At 32.4% G+C, this 19,821-nt stretch overlaps 1 protein-coding gene across 1 annotated transcript in view; it reads right to left on the bottom strand.

Annotated features, from left to right (window-relative positions):
• Window positions 1-664: 664 nt before the first annotated feature.
• Window positions 665-19,821, bottom strand: part of GRIK2 (glutamate ionotropic receptor kainate type subunit 2) — a 668,139-nt gene continuing 648,982 nt past the window's right edge. The window contains exons 16-17 of the mRNA XM_034991619.1: window positions 15,453-15,703; window positions 665-2,980 (exon numbers count right to left, since the gene is read on the bottom strand). Coding sequence (XP_034847510.1) covers window positions 2,816-2,980; window positions 15,453-15,703 — 416 coding nt within the window. The 3' untranslated portion in view covers window positions 665-2,815. The remainder of the gene's footprint in view (window positions 2,981-15,452; window positions 15,704-19,821) is intronic.

Genomic DNA, 19,821 nt, shown 5'->3' with positions numbered 1-19,821 from the left:
CCAGGCACCCCTGGTTGAAATTATTTTGAAAGTAATCAAGATTTTATTAAGAATAGTATCTCAAAAAAAAAAAGAAAAGAATAGTATCTCATATATGCATAAGTACCTAATAAGTACGGAAAAATCTGTTTTGGCAATGACGTAGAAAACCTTTTAGGAAAAGGATAAAAATTAAATATTATACATTGTTTATATATTTTAAATTACCATTAGAGTAAAAAATGCAGCAGTTTTTTTACACTTTTCAAAATTGTTAAATCTAATACTTGATTAAAATAATTGCCACATTTTACCAAAAATCAAAATAATTATTTCCTGTCTACTTAAAAAAAAGTTAAAATTGTCATTTCTAGCCTATTATTAAGTTTGTTTAATATAAGGAAGAATTGATCTTAAAAAGTGCTTTAAAATCTGATTAGAACCTGATTGATAAGAAACTTAATATTATCCAAAATCTGAACATTTTTATGAGATATATTGAAGCTATTTACCATGGAAAAAAAAACAATGCTGAGATTTTTAGTAGTGGCTTGTGTAACTCTCTAACATTAAATTTGGGGACAAAATTATCATTGAAATATGAATTTTAATTGAAAATAACTGACACTAGAAATTTTTAAAATACTTGGGCATTTAATTTTTAATTTAATCAGATATTAGCAATTTGATTATGCAAGTTCTACATGTTTAAAAAATACAGAGCTTTTTCTTATTTATTTATTTATTTATTTGGGTGGGGGGGGTCACCTGTAATTAAGATGGTTACCTTATTTGTTTTAAACAAATTCTGTTAGGATGTTACCATCTAAACCACATCATTACTAATTGTTGGTATTGAGCCTATCTTCTCCTCTCCCTTTGCTGAATTACACTGAATTACCAATGCACAAGGCAATTCTTAAATTGGACATAAGTTGAACTTCAAATATCACATAGTAAACATGATACAGTCTTACACAACCCTATCAAATATAGTCAATATCTACTCAGAGAAGAAGCAAGATCATGACTGCTACTTCTAGAACTGCTCTTTTTCTCATTTAAATTGCCCTAAACTGAAAGATTACAGGTTCTATCCCAGTCCAGCTTTTCCTACATCTGCGTAGTTCATCACTGAGCCTTTTTCTTCTTTTCTCCAGGTGGTTGGGCAGTGGCCATCCTTGATGACCTAGAAGGCTTCAGGAAGTGGACTTCTCCTCAAGCAATGAACATACTGTGCATTCTTATACACATACAAGAGAAAAATGAAAGTCAAAGCTGAAAGTAAAATGGACATAATTTTAATGATTTTTTTTAATTTTGTGCATTGGATTCAAACAGCAAACTGTGTGCACTCAACTGTTATCACAATATTGTCAAGAGGTCTGTGTCTTTTACCATTTTACACACAACTGTTCATTACAGTATGTTATCAGCCTCGTGGAAACCAGGGGTGTGGCATGGTAAGCAGTGACGGTAGTGCACCTAGCTTTTATATTCTCTAACTTGAAAATATTTCTCTTCTATGATTCCTTTTTTTCTTGATAAAAATAGTTTTCACCAAACGTTGGTGGTGCACACGCACTACCATTCATGCTTGACATCACACCCCTGACAGGAACACGTGCTCTTATTTTGTTGATAAAAAGTATTACAAAAATTTCCATACAAAAACTATTTTCATAGAAATCTTGCATTTCCACAAATAAACCTGAACATGTTTTTGAAAAAAACTGCTCAAGAATTTTGTTCATTTAACATTGTGACTGTACTGATAAACGCAGTCCACTTCAAAGTTCTCCACACATCCTTTTCTATGGTTGACCAGTCAGTCCCCTTTCTCCTTCCACCGAGATCTGCCCAGGCTCCATCAAGTTCGTTTATAGCAGGAACAAGGGCTTAGATTAACATATCTGAATGTTAGAATGAAAGCTTCAGTCTTCCACATAGCCATCGATATCCAGCCCTCTTTTACAACTTACAACAACGATTGCAAAACATCATCCTTTTTAATTCAGAATCTCTGAACCAACTGTTGCTTTTTTATTCTTGGTACGGGGTTGGGGAAAAGGCGTAAGGGGATAGGTGGGGACCTGGTAGAGTTGTATGTTAAATCTCTTGCCTTGGTAAAGTTAACAAAAAACATTATTGCCTTGGTATTTGACATTTCTATCTCAATCAGTGACACAGACTGTCAAAAGAAAGAAAGAAAGAAAAACACTGATGAATATCTGCTTTATATTCCACTTGCCATGAAATTCAGATTTGTTTTGCATTACATTTTTTTCACATCCTATAAACACGTATCACTATTCAGATGATCATTATACTGAGTAGTTGGGGGCTAGTAACATCACCACCTATATTATCTGGGTGTCAGAAGACTGTACTGTTTCTTGTAACACTACAGTTTTTGCTGATTCCAAGTATTTTTATTCTTAATGATTTTTTTTTTTTTTTTTTTTTTACTGGTTACCCTTGGGGCATTGATATTCCACCTCCTGGCAACAGTTGGACTTCAAAAGGAACCTGTAATTTCTTACTGGACTGCATTTGAAACTAGCCACAAAATGCGCGTGTAACATTCACTCAAAAGAAGGGAGGAACCCATGATAAACAGTGTAACCCAGTGTAACTTGGTTGATCCATGATGCTTGTAAATCAAGTCTGATCATTGCAACTGCTTAGATCACAGAGTCTCTAGTTCATAGACACAGCGGCATGAGGTAACTCATTTTATTTTGCACAGGTTGCATATTTCCACAGGAAACATTCTCGCTAAATTGTTTGGAAAAAAAGGACGACAGTTTGTGCTTGGGTGTTTGGCCTCCCAGCTTCATGCCATGGTTTCTTTACCTGGCAACCTTCTGTCGTTAAATGTGTGCATGTTGATGACCTCTTCTGTTTTCACAATAACCGGGGCCTGTGGCTTGTGTTTTAACCGACGCTGGCATTTCAGGGACATCCTCAGCTCTTCCACCATGGCGCTACAGAAGGACCTCTAAGAATAACACAGAGAGTGAGATATTAAAACACAGGCCAACTGCAACCACCCAGCAATAATATTAAAATCACCTTCAAGAGGCTTGTCAACACTGCAGCCTTGAAGGTTTGAAAAATTTCATTATAAAGGTGAGAGCAGGTGTTGCACTTTTAATACACAACTCGTGATCATTAAAGTATCTTTGCCAAGTGGGCTAGTTTAAAGAAAATCTCCAGCTGATAGTGAAATAAACTGCCAACAAGGAATGCATAGAAGATGTCTATGTTGAGTAAGATTTTCAGATGTAAAATTGACTAACATCATAAAATATAGATCTACCTTAAAATTTAAATACAAACACATGTACACAAATCAGTAACCAGAAATCCATTCTTGATCTTTTAACAGATTAGAAGAAATGTACTACTTTTTTAGATCACAGCATGAAATATGAAAATTTTCTTTAAACATGGATTCTTCCATTGTGCATCTCAAAACAGAACAAAAATAGTACTCACACATTTAGACATAAAAACATGGAAAATAATTTCTGGTACTCATTATATCTTTGTGTGATTATGCCTATAAAACTATTGATGATGATTACAAACAAACATGATTTAATCATGAAATGACAAACTGTAGCATGTTAAAAATACATGAACAAATATTAACTTTTTTTGGTCAACATCAGCTTGATAATTGAAAGCTGGCAAATGTTTCATCCCATCAAGATAAAATGACCCTATAAATATTATTTTTAATTCCCATTTCATTGGCAATAGATTTGCTAGAAATTCTGTGTATCTGGGGCTCATGGTTACACACTCCTCACAATTCCTATTACAGAGTCATATATGTGAAACAAAATTTTATCAGTCCTCTTCCCCAACTAATTGAGATACACGTATGTTAGTTACATATAAATCAGATTCATGAACCAGTTGCATATTGTAGTTGGAATTCAGATGGGCTGAGACTTAGGCTCTTTCTGTGTAAGAACTAAAAATGCGGACAACGACCAAAAATGTGGACAAATATGAAAAATTTACACAATTCCAAAAAGTGATATGAAAACATAATGAAATAAACCTAATCAAATTTGCATGTGAAGACTTATTTTTTGCTTTAGATGTTGCTGCTTTATTGTTTATCAGCTTAGGCTAATTCCAAACAATATTTAATAGCATATATGTGGTTTTTTAAAAAATATTTTGCACACATAATCTTTTGTGACACTCAAACCAATACTTTGAATTAAAGTAAGCATCTCTTTGACAAAAACTGATTCAGAAAAAAGGGAAGTCACTTTCTGCAGCTCATACCTGAGATGCCAGCAAGATATCCTGATAACCCAATTTTGTGATTTTTGACCCCGTCTTAGTATCTTCTTGTCCATTCCTGGCTAATCCTCATTTCTCTTTAATGCGTTCCTGAACAGTTTCCTTAGTGGTCTTCTCAATTGTATGTCTAGGCTATTCCCTCCCAAAAGGCTCACAGATACCAGAAAAATCTATTTTTAAACCACTTATTAATAGCATTTCTTTGTCTAAGAAACAGGTAAAATCCAAATCTGTTTTTTGGGGGTTTTTTCCCCCATCATGACTTCCATGATTTAGCTCTCCACCCTCCCCATTTGTTTTTTCTCTAACACACTCTTTTTTGCTTGGACTTCCAGGGTTTTTCTCCTTTGCTTCCCCTTGCTCTAGGACCCTGCAGAGTTCTTTCATCCTTCATAACAATCCAACTTTACCCCTTTACCTCAGGACATGATTCACTCTTTAACTTATTCAGAAATCACTTTCCAATTGACCAGGCTCATTATTTTCACTCAATTTGGTTTTGTCCCTTTAGTATTTTGCACTCATTGTCATGTTTTTTTTCTATCTGGCCTGGGACTTCTATGTATCCCTCTCACTAAATTGTAAAGAGCAGAAATCAAGTTCTCATGGCACTGACTGAACACACATGTATCCTTTAAATGTTGACTGAATTTTAACTGTAGCTACACATGACCCTAATATTTGAACTCTTAATTAACAATGTGTTTAATTCAACTGTTTAAAAAAGTTTTTTTCAGAAGCTTAGTAAGCATGTATACAAGATACCTGATTAATCAAGGTAAAACTTTGGTATTTGTTTAATAACATTAAATTAGTAAAAATATTAATTTATTAGTATTTATAGTGGGTGGTGATTAAATGCTACACATGAATTCCCCATTAACTACAGTTACTGCCATGCATTATTTATAATGTGTTAAATTATACAGTTCAGAAGTTCATGAATTATATTTCTATTAAAGGATTTATATGACACCTGACAGCCAGTATATGGACACAGTGTTTCTCATTGCTTAATACCTACTATTAGATGTACTTATTAAGAACATGATGATAATGATGATGAAGATGGTGATGATGACAACACTGTAGAAATGGAAAAATCTGACTCCAAAAGGGGGAAGAATACATAGTCTTGAGGTAACTTAGTCTTGGCTCTCTGTTGAAACATTTAACAGAAGAATTGATTAGATAATATAACAAGGTCAGAACTTGATGCCATTGACACTTTAAAATGTTATAGGATGTGAATAACGTTGAATTGTTTGAAATAAGCCTTCATTTAAAATGAATAAATTTCCCATATGTTAAATAATTGATCACACCCTCTTCTTGGCAAACTCGATTTGTAGACATTTTGAATATATTAGTTTCAAAAAATAATGGAATAGATATATTAATTATTTTTTTGTGCATACTAAGAGAGTGGCCTACACAATTGATTTCCTTTGGAAAAAAAGGTCTTATAAATATACATATCCATTCAAAGATGAAATGACTCAATTTTATTTCTAGTAAGTTAAAGAGTAAACTGAACTTAGTACCCTAGACTTAACTTCAGACTACAAATAAAGGCATATAAAGCTCTTTTTAGACAATTTTATATAATATATAACATTTATAATGCTGTGTAATATAAAATGTAGGTAAAAAACCTGCACCAAAGATCACAATACTTTCATCTTTCATAAATTAAATTATCTTAAATGAATTATATTTACAAATTTAAAAACTCTGAAAATTATAAACATGTAACCCCACCAATACCATTTTAGGCTTTATCTAACCTACAAAGCTATTAGAAAGTGAACATTTTAATCAAACAGCCTTTAATCACCCAACCAATAGCTTTGGTTATTTATTGTCAAATTACTACTTTTATTAAATTTTTTTTCTCTGAATGAGCTAAATTTTACCAGTTCTCTTTTGATCTATCACTGTCAGTTTACCTAAAAAGTAGTTTTACTTTAGGTTACTAATAAAGTCACTGTGAGACCATAGGTTCTCTTCTCACATGTAGAATATTTCTAATCCTTCACAAAACTATGAAAACCTTAAGATCTGAGCAGGAATTTAGAATAAACGGGAAATTTAAAGAATTTAATGATATCATAAAGTACTGTTCACTTGTGGCACCAGGCAAACACATGTTCTTTACTTTTTTAAAAGCTTTAGAATGCAAATTCCATATTGTAATCTATGTAAGAATTTAAAGTTGAAACTATAGATATGCTTGTGGATTATAGTTGCTTCTCTGTGCTTTGTGTTGCCCAAAAATTACTGTCTCACTTTTAAATAAAGTTCTAACATTATCATTCAAGAGACAATATCTTTCCTACTTCATATAGTAATTGGAATTTTGAAAAATGTCTTTTTTGTTGAACTATGAAATCAGGCTTTGAAAAACCCAAGTGCACTTAACAGGAGTTTCCTGGCTTGTAATAAAGAAGAAGGAAAAGGCGGGGGGAGGGGGAGGAGGAGAGGAGAAAGGAGAGCAGAAGAAAGAATAAAAGAAAAAGAGAGCAATAGAAAAGGAAGAAAGGAAGGAAAGAGGGAATGTGGGAGGGAGGGAAGCGGGGGAAGGAAAAGCAGGAAGGGAGGTGGGTGGGAGGAAGGAAACGAAAACTATGTTGCTTTTTTTCAAATCACTTTTCCTTAGGAATGGAAAACCACAAATTGTGTCATTAAATAAGGTAAGTTTCTTAGGGTGAAAACAACCACAAAAATGTTTCTCCACATTAATATAACAGACTACAAAAAGAAAAAAGAAAGGCACAAGGATACTAACCATTATTAAAAACCTCTTTTAGTAAGTTTCAAAAGTTTACTAAACAGTGTCTGGATGGTAGGGTGGCACTAACCATATAGAAGATTCCTGAAAATGAAAATTTAAATCTTTGAGCTGTTAGCATGTATAATTGCATTTAAATTAGTAAAACTCATTATAAAATTCACTATATTTAATGAGGCAACCTGTATTTACACATCACTAATTCTAGAAATGATGAAGGCCTGGAAACCTTAAAAGTATAAATTTGGCTATATTTACATTATTTTTTAATAAAGACTGTATTTTTTATTTTGAGTATAATAAGACAACATTAATAGTCCACAGAAAATTGTTCTCAAGAATATCATTATTGGTGTATAGAAAAATTTATTCTTAATAGCTTAACTTTCTAACTTATAGATGTGTTTATATGATCACATGATGTGACAGCACTTGGTGAAGCACATGATTTTTTAAAGAGTAGAAATCTAGGTGTAAATATGTTCCACATTGAACACTGACATAAACTACATTTTTAAGTTAAGATCTTTATATTTAGCAATGTCTCTTTTAAAAACAGCAACTGATGAAAAATAACCAATTTGAATTTTTAAACTTTGAAGCTCATCACTTGCATGTTGAATATATGTAGTCATTTATCACCCAAAGGCAAAATAATCAAGATATTATGCACTCTGTATTTATTTTTTAAGGAGAAAACTCTATCTTATGTGTCTTGCTGTCCTATTTTTTGATAGTATAAAATGAACTAAATGATACTCCATTTTCATTCAGAATAATTTCCAACCATTTATGCATACAGTTCCTATTGGAAATCCCACCAAAACATCTTCAAGCTACTTCTATCAGATTTATAGCTCAATATTCTAGCATATATTAACTAAACTTGTTTTGAGTTTGTCCTTCAGTTTGTTAACTGATTATGGATAACCAGCCCATTCTCAGATGCTTTTCTAATTAATTTCTGATGCCATAGGCCATTTGACCAAGAATTCCAAGTTGCATGTCATAAAGACAAATCCAAACAGTCACTGTGATCCCTGCATAAAATTATCCCACATTAGATAAAACTAAATCAACTCAATAATAACTAAAATGGCATAAAAGTATATAGAACATAATATGTGATATTTTGTATAAATATTGGTGTATTAAATGAGGAAAATAGTTGTCATTTAATATGACACATTCCTTTTGATTTATACTCTTCTTAATTGACAGGATTTTAAAAATATCAAAGTGCTAATGCTATATACATCAGAAGTATAAATTGACCTCAGGCTATATGAATGTAACAGTGAGCAATGAAAGATGGAAAATGACTAGTTAAGACACTCATGTCAAAAATGTATATAGCAACTTTGATCTTGATATTCAGTTCCAGAGCAGCTCTCATTTTGAAAAAAAAAAAAAAGTTATTTAGATTAGCTGCGCGGCTGTCAGGACATTTTACGCGCAAGTTCTGCAGTGATCTTATTGCTTCATCACTTTAATTTTACAGCTAGAGAAACTCAAACTCAAGAAATCATCTACCCAAGGTTATGCAGACAACTGGTATCAGAGCTCAAAGAAGAGCGCTATTCTCTTGACCACAGTTCTTTGAATGCTTTTATTATTTCAGCCCGCCTCCTGAAGAGGTACTTGAATTTCAGTGGAGCCTTTTACCTGGACTCTGCTCTTAATCAATGTTAATTTTTGAATAGTAAGTAATAAATCAGACAGAAAAAAAATATGGGACAAAAAGAAATACATTTTTTAATGAATAAAATGACAAAGCATCCTATGCTTTAGCTGCGGTTATTTTACAATGATAAACTTAACCAAAGATTAAAATGTTCTCAGAAACCTGGGCTCTTACAGAAACGGTTACTGAATATCTTTATATTGCATTTAGCAAATACAGTGAGACAGAGAAAAATGAAGCATCATTATACATTTTTACACTTCCCCTACTTAAGTTCGAAAAATCAATGAATAAGGTCTGACAAGCTTCAACACCACTTTAGTCAATACAGCTATGAAATACATTTTAAGAAAAAAGCAACGTTAATCATCACATTTTTGCTAGTAGTCATAATGATACAATTTTCAACAAAACATGTAACATCCAAATATCTAATGCTGAATTCCAAGAAAGCTCTCTCTTTTTAAGATCCATCAGTTAAAATGTACCAGCTTTATGAATAAAATAAGTATATTATAGCAATAGCTGCTTATTATATGCCAGACACATGCAAAATACTCAGTGTATATTAACTATCTTAATTTTTAAAACACTTTCATTTATGGTATATTCCTAACCCATTTATTTGTTTATTTTAAGAGATGTATAGAAAGGTTAAGTAATTTTATCCAAAGTTGAACAAAGTTGAGAAAGGAGCCCAAATCTTCTTTTTTTTTTTTTTTTTAATTCCAAAACTCATGCTTAATTGTCTAGGAAAGTGAAATAGCTAGCCAGTGCTTAAGATCAAAGCCCACAATCTGTTTATCTAATTCAAACTCGCACTCCACATATTGCATCAATGCAACTTCAGGAAGAAAAACTACCAGGAAGACTAGCTAAATATTCTACCTCCATTTTGTGCAAAATGCTATAGCTTAAAAGTGTGAGAGTAGGCATCTTTGACTTTGGGAAACACTTGACCCTTGAGATACTTACCCTCATGTGCACAATATGGATAATGATATTTGCATAGTTCTCAGGGTAACTTTGTATTCAAATGAGATATTACTCTTTAGAAACTCTAAAGTCATTTATAAAAATAAGGTAGTAAAATTATTATTATCCAGCTACAATCTTAATTTTAAAACATCATTTATGTGCATAAATAGAGGCTGGCTTAATCATAAACAAATGACTTAAAAATCCTTTGGATGATTTGGAACTAAATTAGTGAATGAAAAAAGATTGGCATCTCATTTTTAAGTATGATATTATATTTATATGTAAAAACATTTTTAAAAGCCATCTAGTTAATCCTTATATAGGTCATTGGTAGAAATTGAGAGATGTTCTGCTCTCAGAGAAAGGCAGTAACATAAAAACAATACAAAATGGACTATTTGTCCAAAGTCTATTTGCAGCTTTTAACTTCTGAATAGCAACATGCTTTATGGCTAAATTTTATTATACTGAAAATATACTTAGAACTTCTAACTTCTAAAAAGTTAAATGCTGTTAAAATTCCAAAGCACACCTTTCTGTGGTTTGCTAATAGGTATTACTTGCAAAAGGTAAATATTGAAATAAAATCTTTACTGATGATTTATAGCAGTGTTGCATTCCTATGCCTTGTCCAATAAACGGCCTCTTTTAAAAAGCATTGGTCCCAATAGAACAAATTTCTTCAGCATTCTGAAAGTGACAACCTGTTTTCATTCTTCTGGTTCCATGATATACAGATTCAGCCAGCTTTGAAAAGCGTTTTCCTTGTAAATAATCTTTTACCCAGGATCCCTAGTCTTGCAGGATTAAACTAACCCACTTTGACTTTCTCTGTCATTCCCCCAAATTGTACTGTTTCATTCATTGGTCCTTCTACTCTGAGTTACAGCTTCCTTCTACATTTGTTATTCAACTATAGACTGTAGAGCATTCTATGTGCCCTCCAAAATTTTTTTAACTTTCAGTGTCTGGAAAAACATCATTATTTAGAGATTATCTGGAGTATGATAGACCAGTGTTCTATAATACAAATAACAACATTGACTAAAATATACTATATCCTGGAAAACAACAATACCAAGTAGTTCTTAAAATGTCCTCCAATCACCTTAAAGGAAAGCTCAAATCAAAACAAATTCAATATCTGAGCAATAATTTACATTTTTTTATTTCTCAGACATTTTGACTAAATTTTGTTAATACTTAAGTAATAAGAAAGAATATTTTTGTTGCTAAGTCTTTTCATGTCAGGAAACTCAAAGATTCATGTTCAAACTGTTCAAGGAAACAATCTTTACAGGCAAATCCATTTTCAATTGCATGGGAAAGAAAATATTTCTGTATATAAATCAGACAAAAAATTAAACTGTGTAAGTTACATTACTATTCTTGCTGGAAATCAAAAGAAGTCAGAATTATGTACATCTTTTAAAAGAGGACATGTTAAAATATTTAAGAAATGTTGAACAATTTTAAACATGAATCATAATTCTGTTATAAAATAGTTTAATTAAAATTAAAATAATTATAATCACTTCTAATTCATGCTGACAAAACCAATATATTATCATAAATATTACTAGACAAAACAAAACTCTGTATCTTAAATAGCTTTCTTCAGTTATAAGTAAGACTTAGGAGGGAGAAACAGGACCTTTTAAGCAAATCCACATAACCTGAAATTCGCTGATAATTGCCTCAAATGTATAACAGTTTCTTGGATTCTTACCAAATGAAACTTAAGTATTAATATTTTTTAAATCAGGGAATAGGTAAGGCAAGAAAAAAATCAATTAGAAAATGTACATGTTGATTAGTTACTTTTTCAGACACATTCAGAAAGGAAAAACATTTTGAGGATCTTTCCAAATGGTCAGGTTATACTTTGGAAAAATCAGAAAAATAAATACCTACTTATTTTAAAAGTTCAAATAAATGAAAAGCAATGTATCTTTGATGTATTAATATTTGCATCAAAATTAAAACCATGAAATATTATCAAAATTGTAATACACCATCTTGTGGCTATCTGAAAGGAATGCAATTTATGGTTTTTGAAGTTCTAGGGTCTATATATATCAGCAATTTCTTCTGTTTTCAGTTTTAACCTTCCTTCATTTAAAAATGATACTTTCTTACACTATTCCTAATTATCAAAAATATAAAAAAGTTATAGTCACAAGACCTATTTGCTCCACTAATATTTTACAAAATGCATGCTATTTGCTATTCATAAATTTTATCCGTAAGATTCATATTCAACTAGAACTGTGTGTATATCGTGTCTGGCAGCCTATTTAGATAAAGACGGGAAATTTCTTTTTTTAAAAAATCCTTGAATACTATAGCCTACAGAAAGAAGGAAAAGAATGAAGAAAGAGAAGGGAAAAGAAATAGCAAAGTACACTGGGGCTAGAATTATGAATACTATATCATTGCTTACATTCAATGTGCAAAATATAATTTCTTGCATGTTCAGTTCTCAATAAATAATTATTGAGTAAATGAATGATCACAAATATTTACCTTACTTTTAAAATTTAAGAAATATAATTAAAGTCACAATTATAAGTGTAAATAAACTTGACTGTGATACAATCTAGGAATATTTTATGGTTAATTTTAATAAATTAAGTAAGGTGTTAAACAAACTGTATAGCTCAACTAAATAAAATCTTTTCCTCAAGAAAAATAAAAAAGAATGGAGTCCAAGAACCTAATTTATCACAATACATAAAATGGGTCACTTCTAATAAATCCATAAGTATTTATTTTATAAACACAGTTCTTTTGAACTATATAGAAACATAGTTCTTTTTTTATTCTTTATGATATACTTTTCTAAATAGTTTCCTGGAACCAACTTCATTATTAATTTAAATAGATAGAAAGAAAGATATAAATAAATAAATAGATGATAGATCAATCTATCTTACGCCAACAGGCACTGTTTGGGACCTTGGAGATACAAACCAAAAACACTAGGTCTTTGTCCTAAAGGAACTGGGAGTCTAGTAGGGGGAGAGGCATCCACACAGAGAAACCAACAAATATGAATAAAATAGTGTGCTAAGGGAGAATGGAGATGTGCATAGGCTTCACAGAGAAAAGGTATCTAGACATAATGATGGATGTGGTTTAAAATGGGCAAAAAACTTTCCCAACTTTCTCAAAGGGGTAGGAAATGTTTTTGGAATGATGGCAGTACCTGAAATCACCGAAGTAAAAATGAAGTAAGATATGCACATCATATTTTTTTTCCACCAGAATAGGAAATAAAAACCTTGTGGAAACAGCTGTGTCCTGTACTCACGTCCATTACCTCTATTGATTAGGGAAAGATTTCTGGGCAAGTTGATACCTAGTCTTGAATGATACTAGTCTAAAATGACTAGTGGGAGTTTGCCAGGTAGAAAAATGGTCAAGATTTGCTCAAGTCAAATGGAAGAAAATTTGAAAAACTGGATGACATTGGAAAATTGAAAGTAATTTAGTTTGACTGGAGTAAAAGTGCAAATTGGGGAGAAACAAAAAATCGAACTATAATGGTAGACAGGGACAGCTCCTTAAGTGCCTCGTCTGCTAAGCTAGGGAATTTGGATTTCATTATGGAAGTTATGTGGAGACAGAGTGTGAAAGCATTGGGGAATGTGACTAATAATCCTCATGTAATATCAACACAGTTGTCTCTTTTGTTTCATCTGCTTCAGTCAAAAAAGGTACATTAATTTCCTTTTCCTAATTGTTTTAGAAGGTCATACAGGTCCACAGAAATTCAAGAAAGCTGAATTTCAACTAAACTAGTTTTTTATAGTAAGTATGAAGAAGGTTATTTTAGAGAATTAAATCCCTACGTTCTTTGTTTTGGGTTTTTTGTTTTGTTTTTTTAACAGAATGCTTACAGACTAATTTTGCCTTAAGACATGGCCTAGGCAAATCATACGGCTAGGACACAAAGAGACAAGGGCAATAGAATACCACATATATCAAGAGATTAATTCATTGGTTTTATTTTAACACTGAGCTATAACTGAAAGAAAATCATTGCATATGGAGATTTAGGGTTCCAATTAGAAAACCCCAGATTCCTTCTGTAATTTCTGGACTCATTTTAAGTATTAACTACCCAAATGACACATTTATTGCCAAATTATAGTAAAAACGGACATTGATGAGCTAATGTTTTTTTGTCTTTGATTTGTTCTTTGGATTTTATTTCAAAACTGATTTTGACACTAAAAAAAGGATCATAACATAAAAAGCATATTGAGACTTATTCGTCAGTCACACTAGTGCAACAAATATTTGATTTAGCCAAGTCAGCAGATACAGCCATCCTGAATGTTGTGGGGAAATAAATCATATGATTTCTAAATTTTTCAAACTTCTGAATTGGTTATTTTACTCAAGGACAAAAGGAAACTATCAAAATACTCATTTATAAAAACATTATTTCTAACTGTTAAATACTGTAGTCAAGTAAAAATATAGAAATGCTGTATCCAAAATTTTGGTTTCAGAAAGGAGAAGTAATTGCAACAAAAATTACCAAAGACAGAGGGAAAATGTTTTTGTTTTTCAAAAATAGTTTTACAGATGTCAGTGTTCAAAGAACATTAGCAAATATATATTTACCTTATATTAATGTATGACATTATCTTTAATTTCATATTTTGCTCCTCATATTTACCAGTAAAAGTTCATAAACCTCTTAAATATGAAAGAGAATATAATCTCACTGTGACACAGGGTCTAAAGGTTAAGCCCTAAAAAACTTTTTTTTTAATTAAAAACAAAAGAGATGTTTATATACAAAAAGTAAATGAGGTGCCAGAAGACTTAAAAATGGTAAAGCAGTAGTTCATGTTCAGAGCTATAAATTTACATACAAAAAGGGTCATATACCATCTGAGAGATTTTTCTATAAATATTCTTCATATTTATAGAACCGAGGAAATTATAGCACTAGAAATATATAATTAAATGAGATTCACAAATTTTTCAAGAATGGAACATAAAGACACTTGTACCAAAGACTAAATGTATTAAAATCTCGGGTAAAAGTGCTATAGTCTCAATATTTTTGAGGTTTATATATATTCTTCTAAAGACTCTGGTGCAAAGGAATACAGGACTTATTAAGAATAGCATTAAATGGCATGAAAGGAACGACAATATTTTCACACATTCACTAATTTAGAAAATTAACTGTAATTTCCACCATGCAAGTTAAGATTTTTTTTTCAATTAGAAATTTATCAGACTAAAAATCTTCAAATAAAAATTTCATCTACCCTCTAACTTGAAACCATTCTTAAGGATTGTATTTTAAAACCCATTTTATCTATAGAGAAGTATTTCTTCCTTCATATTACAATTTCCGATATTTGCTTCCTTCCTTAATTGCATTTCTCCATTAAACTAACTGCAATGAACTTTACACCGCAAAAGTGTCTCTTTGCCTCCGGCTTCAATGACCGGAGAAATAGTCACTTGTTCTGAAGCTAGCTTTAATTTAAACAGATTCTTGTAACTTAATCCCGATTCTTTTTGTGAACCTCCCTTAGAGAATGAATGGCAGAGGACAATTAGCGGTCACCGTTCTAAGCATTACCCTTGCTTGGAAAGATCAAAAAGAATTTGTTGTAGTATAACAGCAATTGCTTTGAATCGTAAAAAAGTGACATTTACCTTTTCCAATTGAGCGTTTTTTTTGGATTTGTATAAAAACTCGCCCACTGCCACAAAAACTGAGAGCACCAAGCCGGCTGCCAGAACAATGAAGATGCCACCAATATTTTGAACCCCCAGGGCACTGGCCTCTTTGCTCTCCTCCTCCGGGCAGCCATTGCCCCTCCACCATTTCTCCTTCATCATGTGCAGCTTGCCTTCCTCTTGTAGCTGAAGAATTGCTATGGTGATTTTGTCTCTATATGGAGAACCTAAGAAAAGAGAGGGTATGTTAACTCTTTCAAGGAACCCAGAGTTTTAATAATTAAGGGTTAACGTGATGAGAGGAGGATAGAGCTTTGTCCAAACACTCCAGGGTATGCCAATATTTATTTTCAGTAGAGAAAAACAACTGGAAAATGATGAAGGATAGACATTTAATGAGAGAACTAAGTAACAACATGAAGTAATGCCGTTCTGATTTTGAAGGGTACAATAAAAATTGTTTTTGAGGAAGAAAACGTCTCCTTTTAAAAGGCAGGCAGTTCAGAGCACTGGAAAATAAGTAAATAGGAAGTAGAAACCCAAAAAAGAAATCAATAGAGTGCAAGGATATTTAGCTAATATATAGGAATCACTCCACACTGAAACAGAGCATTGATAAACCAGTAATCTCTATTTTTAGGAAAGTTGTGGGAAAAATTGTGTTTCCCAGGATTAGGCGCAATAATTTAAGGCAATCATGATCAACAGGCTGCATTCAGGGGTAGCTCATACTTTGCAAGTAATAGGTAATCACTCCTATTTCTTATTTAATCTGAGTAACAGAAATAACAGGCTTGTACAGACTTGGATCCTTCAAATATAATCATAGTAATGCATTGTAAGGGTTTTTTTTGATAGTTTATTATTTTATGTTTTGGGGGGAAATGTTCTCTCCAGTGGAGGCAACAGTATAAATTAAATTTAGTATTTATGCTGATGGGGGCAGATATTCATCTGTATTAGCTATTACATGATAAGTAATAACTTTTCTAATTGGTTGCCCAAAAGCATAGAATAATACCGAACTGCATGCATCTTTCAACACCTAATCCAAGGGATGGGTGTTACCTCTTTTTCCCACCCAGAAATAGCCTGTATCTAAAGTTTCATCTTCTTTCCTAAAACACTATATTGCACATTCCATTTTTCTGCATCTTCTCATTCATAAGTTCTGCTTACAGAAAAATACTAATTTTCAAATTTCAGTTTGTATTCAATAATGCCTGTGATTTTTTTTTTTTTTTTACTTAAATATACCTACAGGGGCCTATACTAAAACTTTATTTTTGCTAAAAGTGATTAAAAACTTCGTCAAGAAACTTTTCTGCCTCATAAGGGACACCACTATATATTTCGTTTTTTACTTGTTTAATATAACAAGACCAACTTAGCATCATTCTCTTAGAATAGTCAAGCTAAAAGCAGAAAGACAAGGGGAATCATAGGAATTAAGTAACCTGTTGAATGTTGGAGGGATGGTCTACCTAATCCAGCTGGAGAGCTGTTTCTTTAACATAATCCTTAATCTTACTCAGAAATGTGTAGGCATATGGCTTCTATACAACATTTTTCCAGTTTTCCTTAAAAGGAGCATTATCCACTCCTATATTTAGAACTCAAATATTTTATTTTCATTGTACAATTAATCCTCATGATAATAGAAGAATTTCTGCTTCTCAGCTTCTTTGCTGTGCTCTTCTCTTCCAAATGCTATCTGATGAAAATATTCAATTTAAAATCTGCCCCTCAGCCACTTCAGGTCTCAATGGATAAGCCTTGCCCAGACTACCTTCTACCTTGGTCACTAACTGGCCACTCAGTCTAGGTCACCTAGTATTATCATTATTTTTATTATTTGCCTTTCAGAATGTGACTTATTTTCCTATGTAGATTATAAACTCTCTGGAATAGATGATGTTTATCTATGTATATATATCATTTATCTCTATCATCTATCATCTCAATATTTTCTTATATAATTGTCACTTCTGAATATTTTTTCACATAACAGGATCTCAACAAATGTTTCATATTATGAGGAGCATAATATCTGACTGAGGCATTCCTACCATAATGTAAGAGTAATAACCTAGTCCTTTTGGTCTGTCTGACATGTATTTCAAAACCATAAATTAAGGCCATCTGTTGGGCTATCCAGTTTTCATTAATTCACTGCACCTAACCTAACACCAGCTTCAAGGTCACTCTTACTTTGAATTATCATTCTGATTAACCATGTATATTCTCTGTAAATAAATATTTGATTGAGGAAAAAATATCCTCTTTAAGCAGAATTGCAGTTCGTCAAATATGTTTTTTAATTTGAAATACAGCAGCTGAAGCAAATTTTATGCTGATAGTACTTGTGAAAATGGCTACATGTGACTAATATAAAATGTGGTTTCTCCTTTGGAATTTCAACTGTAAGTAAAATTTGGGGTGATAGTGACTTGAAAAGTAGACTTCAAATATGGAAAATTCTTGATACAGCTAAGTAATATTTTGAGTCAGCTTATTTCTCATCCTGAACAATACTGAAAGAACATTATTTTATTGCCAACTCACCATACCTATTAAACTGTATGAGAATGTTTATTCTAATATCTTCAAACACAGTATTCTTCCCTACATTCTTTAAATAAGAAACAGACTAACAGAAGCAACCCACTTTTCAACAAATGATAGATACACCTTGATTTCTTGCTTGGCTGAGCTTCCTATTTCTAGCACTTACAGTAAACATAAAAATTTCCCATTGCTAGCAAACCTCCCCAAACTTGTTTTCCAATATAAATATGGTAATGTTTAAATGGAATTTGGTTTAAACCAAAGCTACAAAATTAATATACCTTATTTTGAGGTGTTTAACAAGATAAAACAATATAGGGAACATAATTGATGAAAGTAAATCCTTGCCATGTTTTACTTGTCATTCTGTCATTGATTTAGTTTAAGTAATTATTTTTTTAAAATTTTTTAAGGATTTTTATTTATTTATTGAGAGAGAGAGAATGATAGGGAGAGCATGAGAGGGAGGAGGGTCAGAGGGGGAAGCAGGCTCCCTGCTGAGCAGGGAGCCCCATGTGGGACTCGATCCCAGGACTCCAGGATCATGACCTGAGCCGAAGGCAGTCGCTCAACCAACTGAGCCACCCAGGCGCCCTAAGTAATTATTTTTTTTTTAAAGATTTTATTTATTTATTCATGAGAGACAGAGAGAGAGAGGCAGAGGGAGAAGCAGGCTCCCAAGGAGCAGAGAGCCTGATGCGGGACTAGATCCCAGGACCCTGGGATCATGACCTGAGCCGAAGGCAGACGCTTAACCATCTGAGCCACCCAGGCGCCCAGTAATTTTTTTTTTTTTAAAGAAATAGCAATTCAAGAATAAATTATTACTTCTTTGGCACATCATTTGATGCTCCTAGGGAAGCATTTCTATACAGATACTAGTTGAAGTCCAACATGGACTGAAATTTCATCTCGTTGAAAAATCTCAAGGGCACATTGAGATCAAAGAAGAAAAGTAACTTTCATCCTCCTTGTGACATGAACAGCCATGCGCTTAGCTCTAATGAAGTGAACAGCCATTAGTTAGATAGATAGAGCTTACGCTTTGCCCAGACCCCAACCCAGCCTCAAACCATATGCCAGCAATGAGAGAAGCTGCCTCCAAGGAATATGAGTATTTTTGCAAGAGGACTCTAAGATTGACTGGAGAACTACTGAGGAAATTGTCAATATGTCTATTTTAACACATACTATTGTACCTAAAAGTCAATCCTCAAATGCTTAAGGTACAGACAGATAGCCATAAATAAGTGAAGAAACACTTTAGACAAAAATATCTGAAAAACTGCAACATCCACAGTGGATAACTTTCAGCTCCACTTTGAGAATTTCAACACAGGGTTGCCAGATTTTTTTTTTTTTTTTTTTTGGTGAGAACACATGAAACAGTCTGTCTAAAATTCTCTACATTAAAATGTTGGCAAATAAATCATTTTTTGAAAAAATCATGCAGGATATGCCAAATACCTCTTAGAGCTGAATTTAGCCTTTTGATTTTCACTATGCCATCCATCTCCGAGTATTGGTTCTTTTATATTCTTCCTAGCAATGAGATTTTCTTTGGTTGTTTAAACATATAGTTCATACTGACAGAACATGACTATCATGTTTAAAAAAATTTTTTTACAAGTTGCCAAAAACCCTATTTACCAGATAGAAAAGGTTGTAGCTTATAAAAAGAAGGGAGGAAGGGAGGAAGGAAGGAGGGAGGGAAGGAAGGAAGGAAGGATGGAAGGAAGGAAGGAAGGAAGGAAGGAAGGAAGGAAGGAAGGAAGGA

The sequence above is a fragment of the Mirounga leonina genome, unplaced genomic scaffold, assembly GCF_011800145.1.
Source record: "Mirounga leonina isolate KUSES-001 unplaced genomic scaffold, KU_Mleo_1.0 Mir_53, whole genome shotgun sequence".
Classification (NCBI taxonomy): domain Eukaryota; kingdom Metazoa; phylum Chordata; class Mammalia; order Carnivora; family Phocidae; genus Mirounga; species Mirounga leonina.
This window is presented reverse-complemented; position numbering and strand designations above follow the sequence as displayed.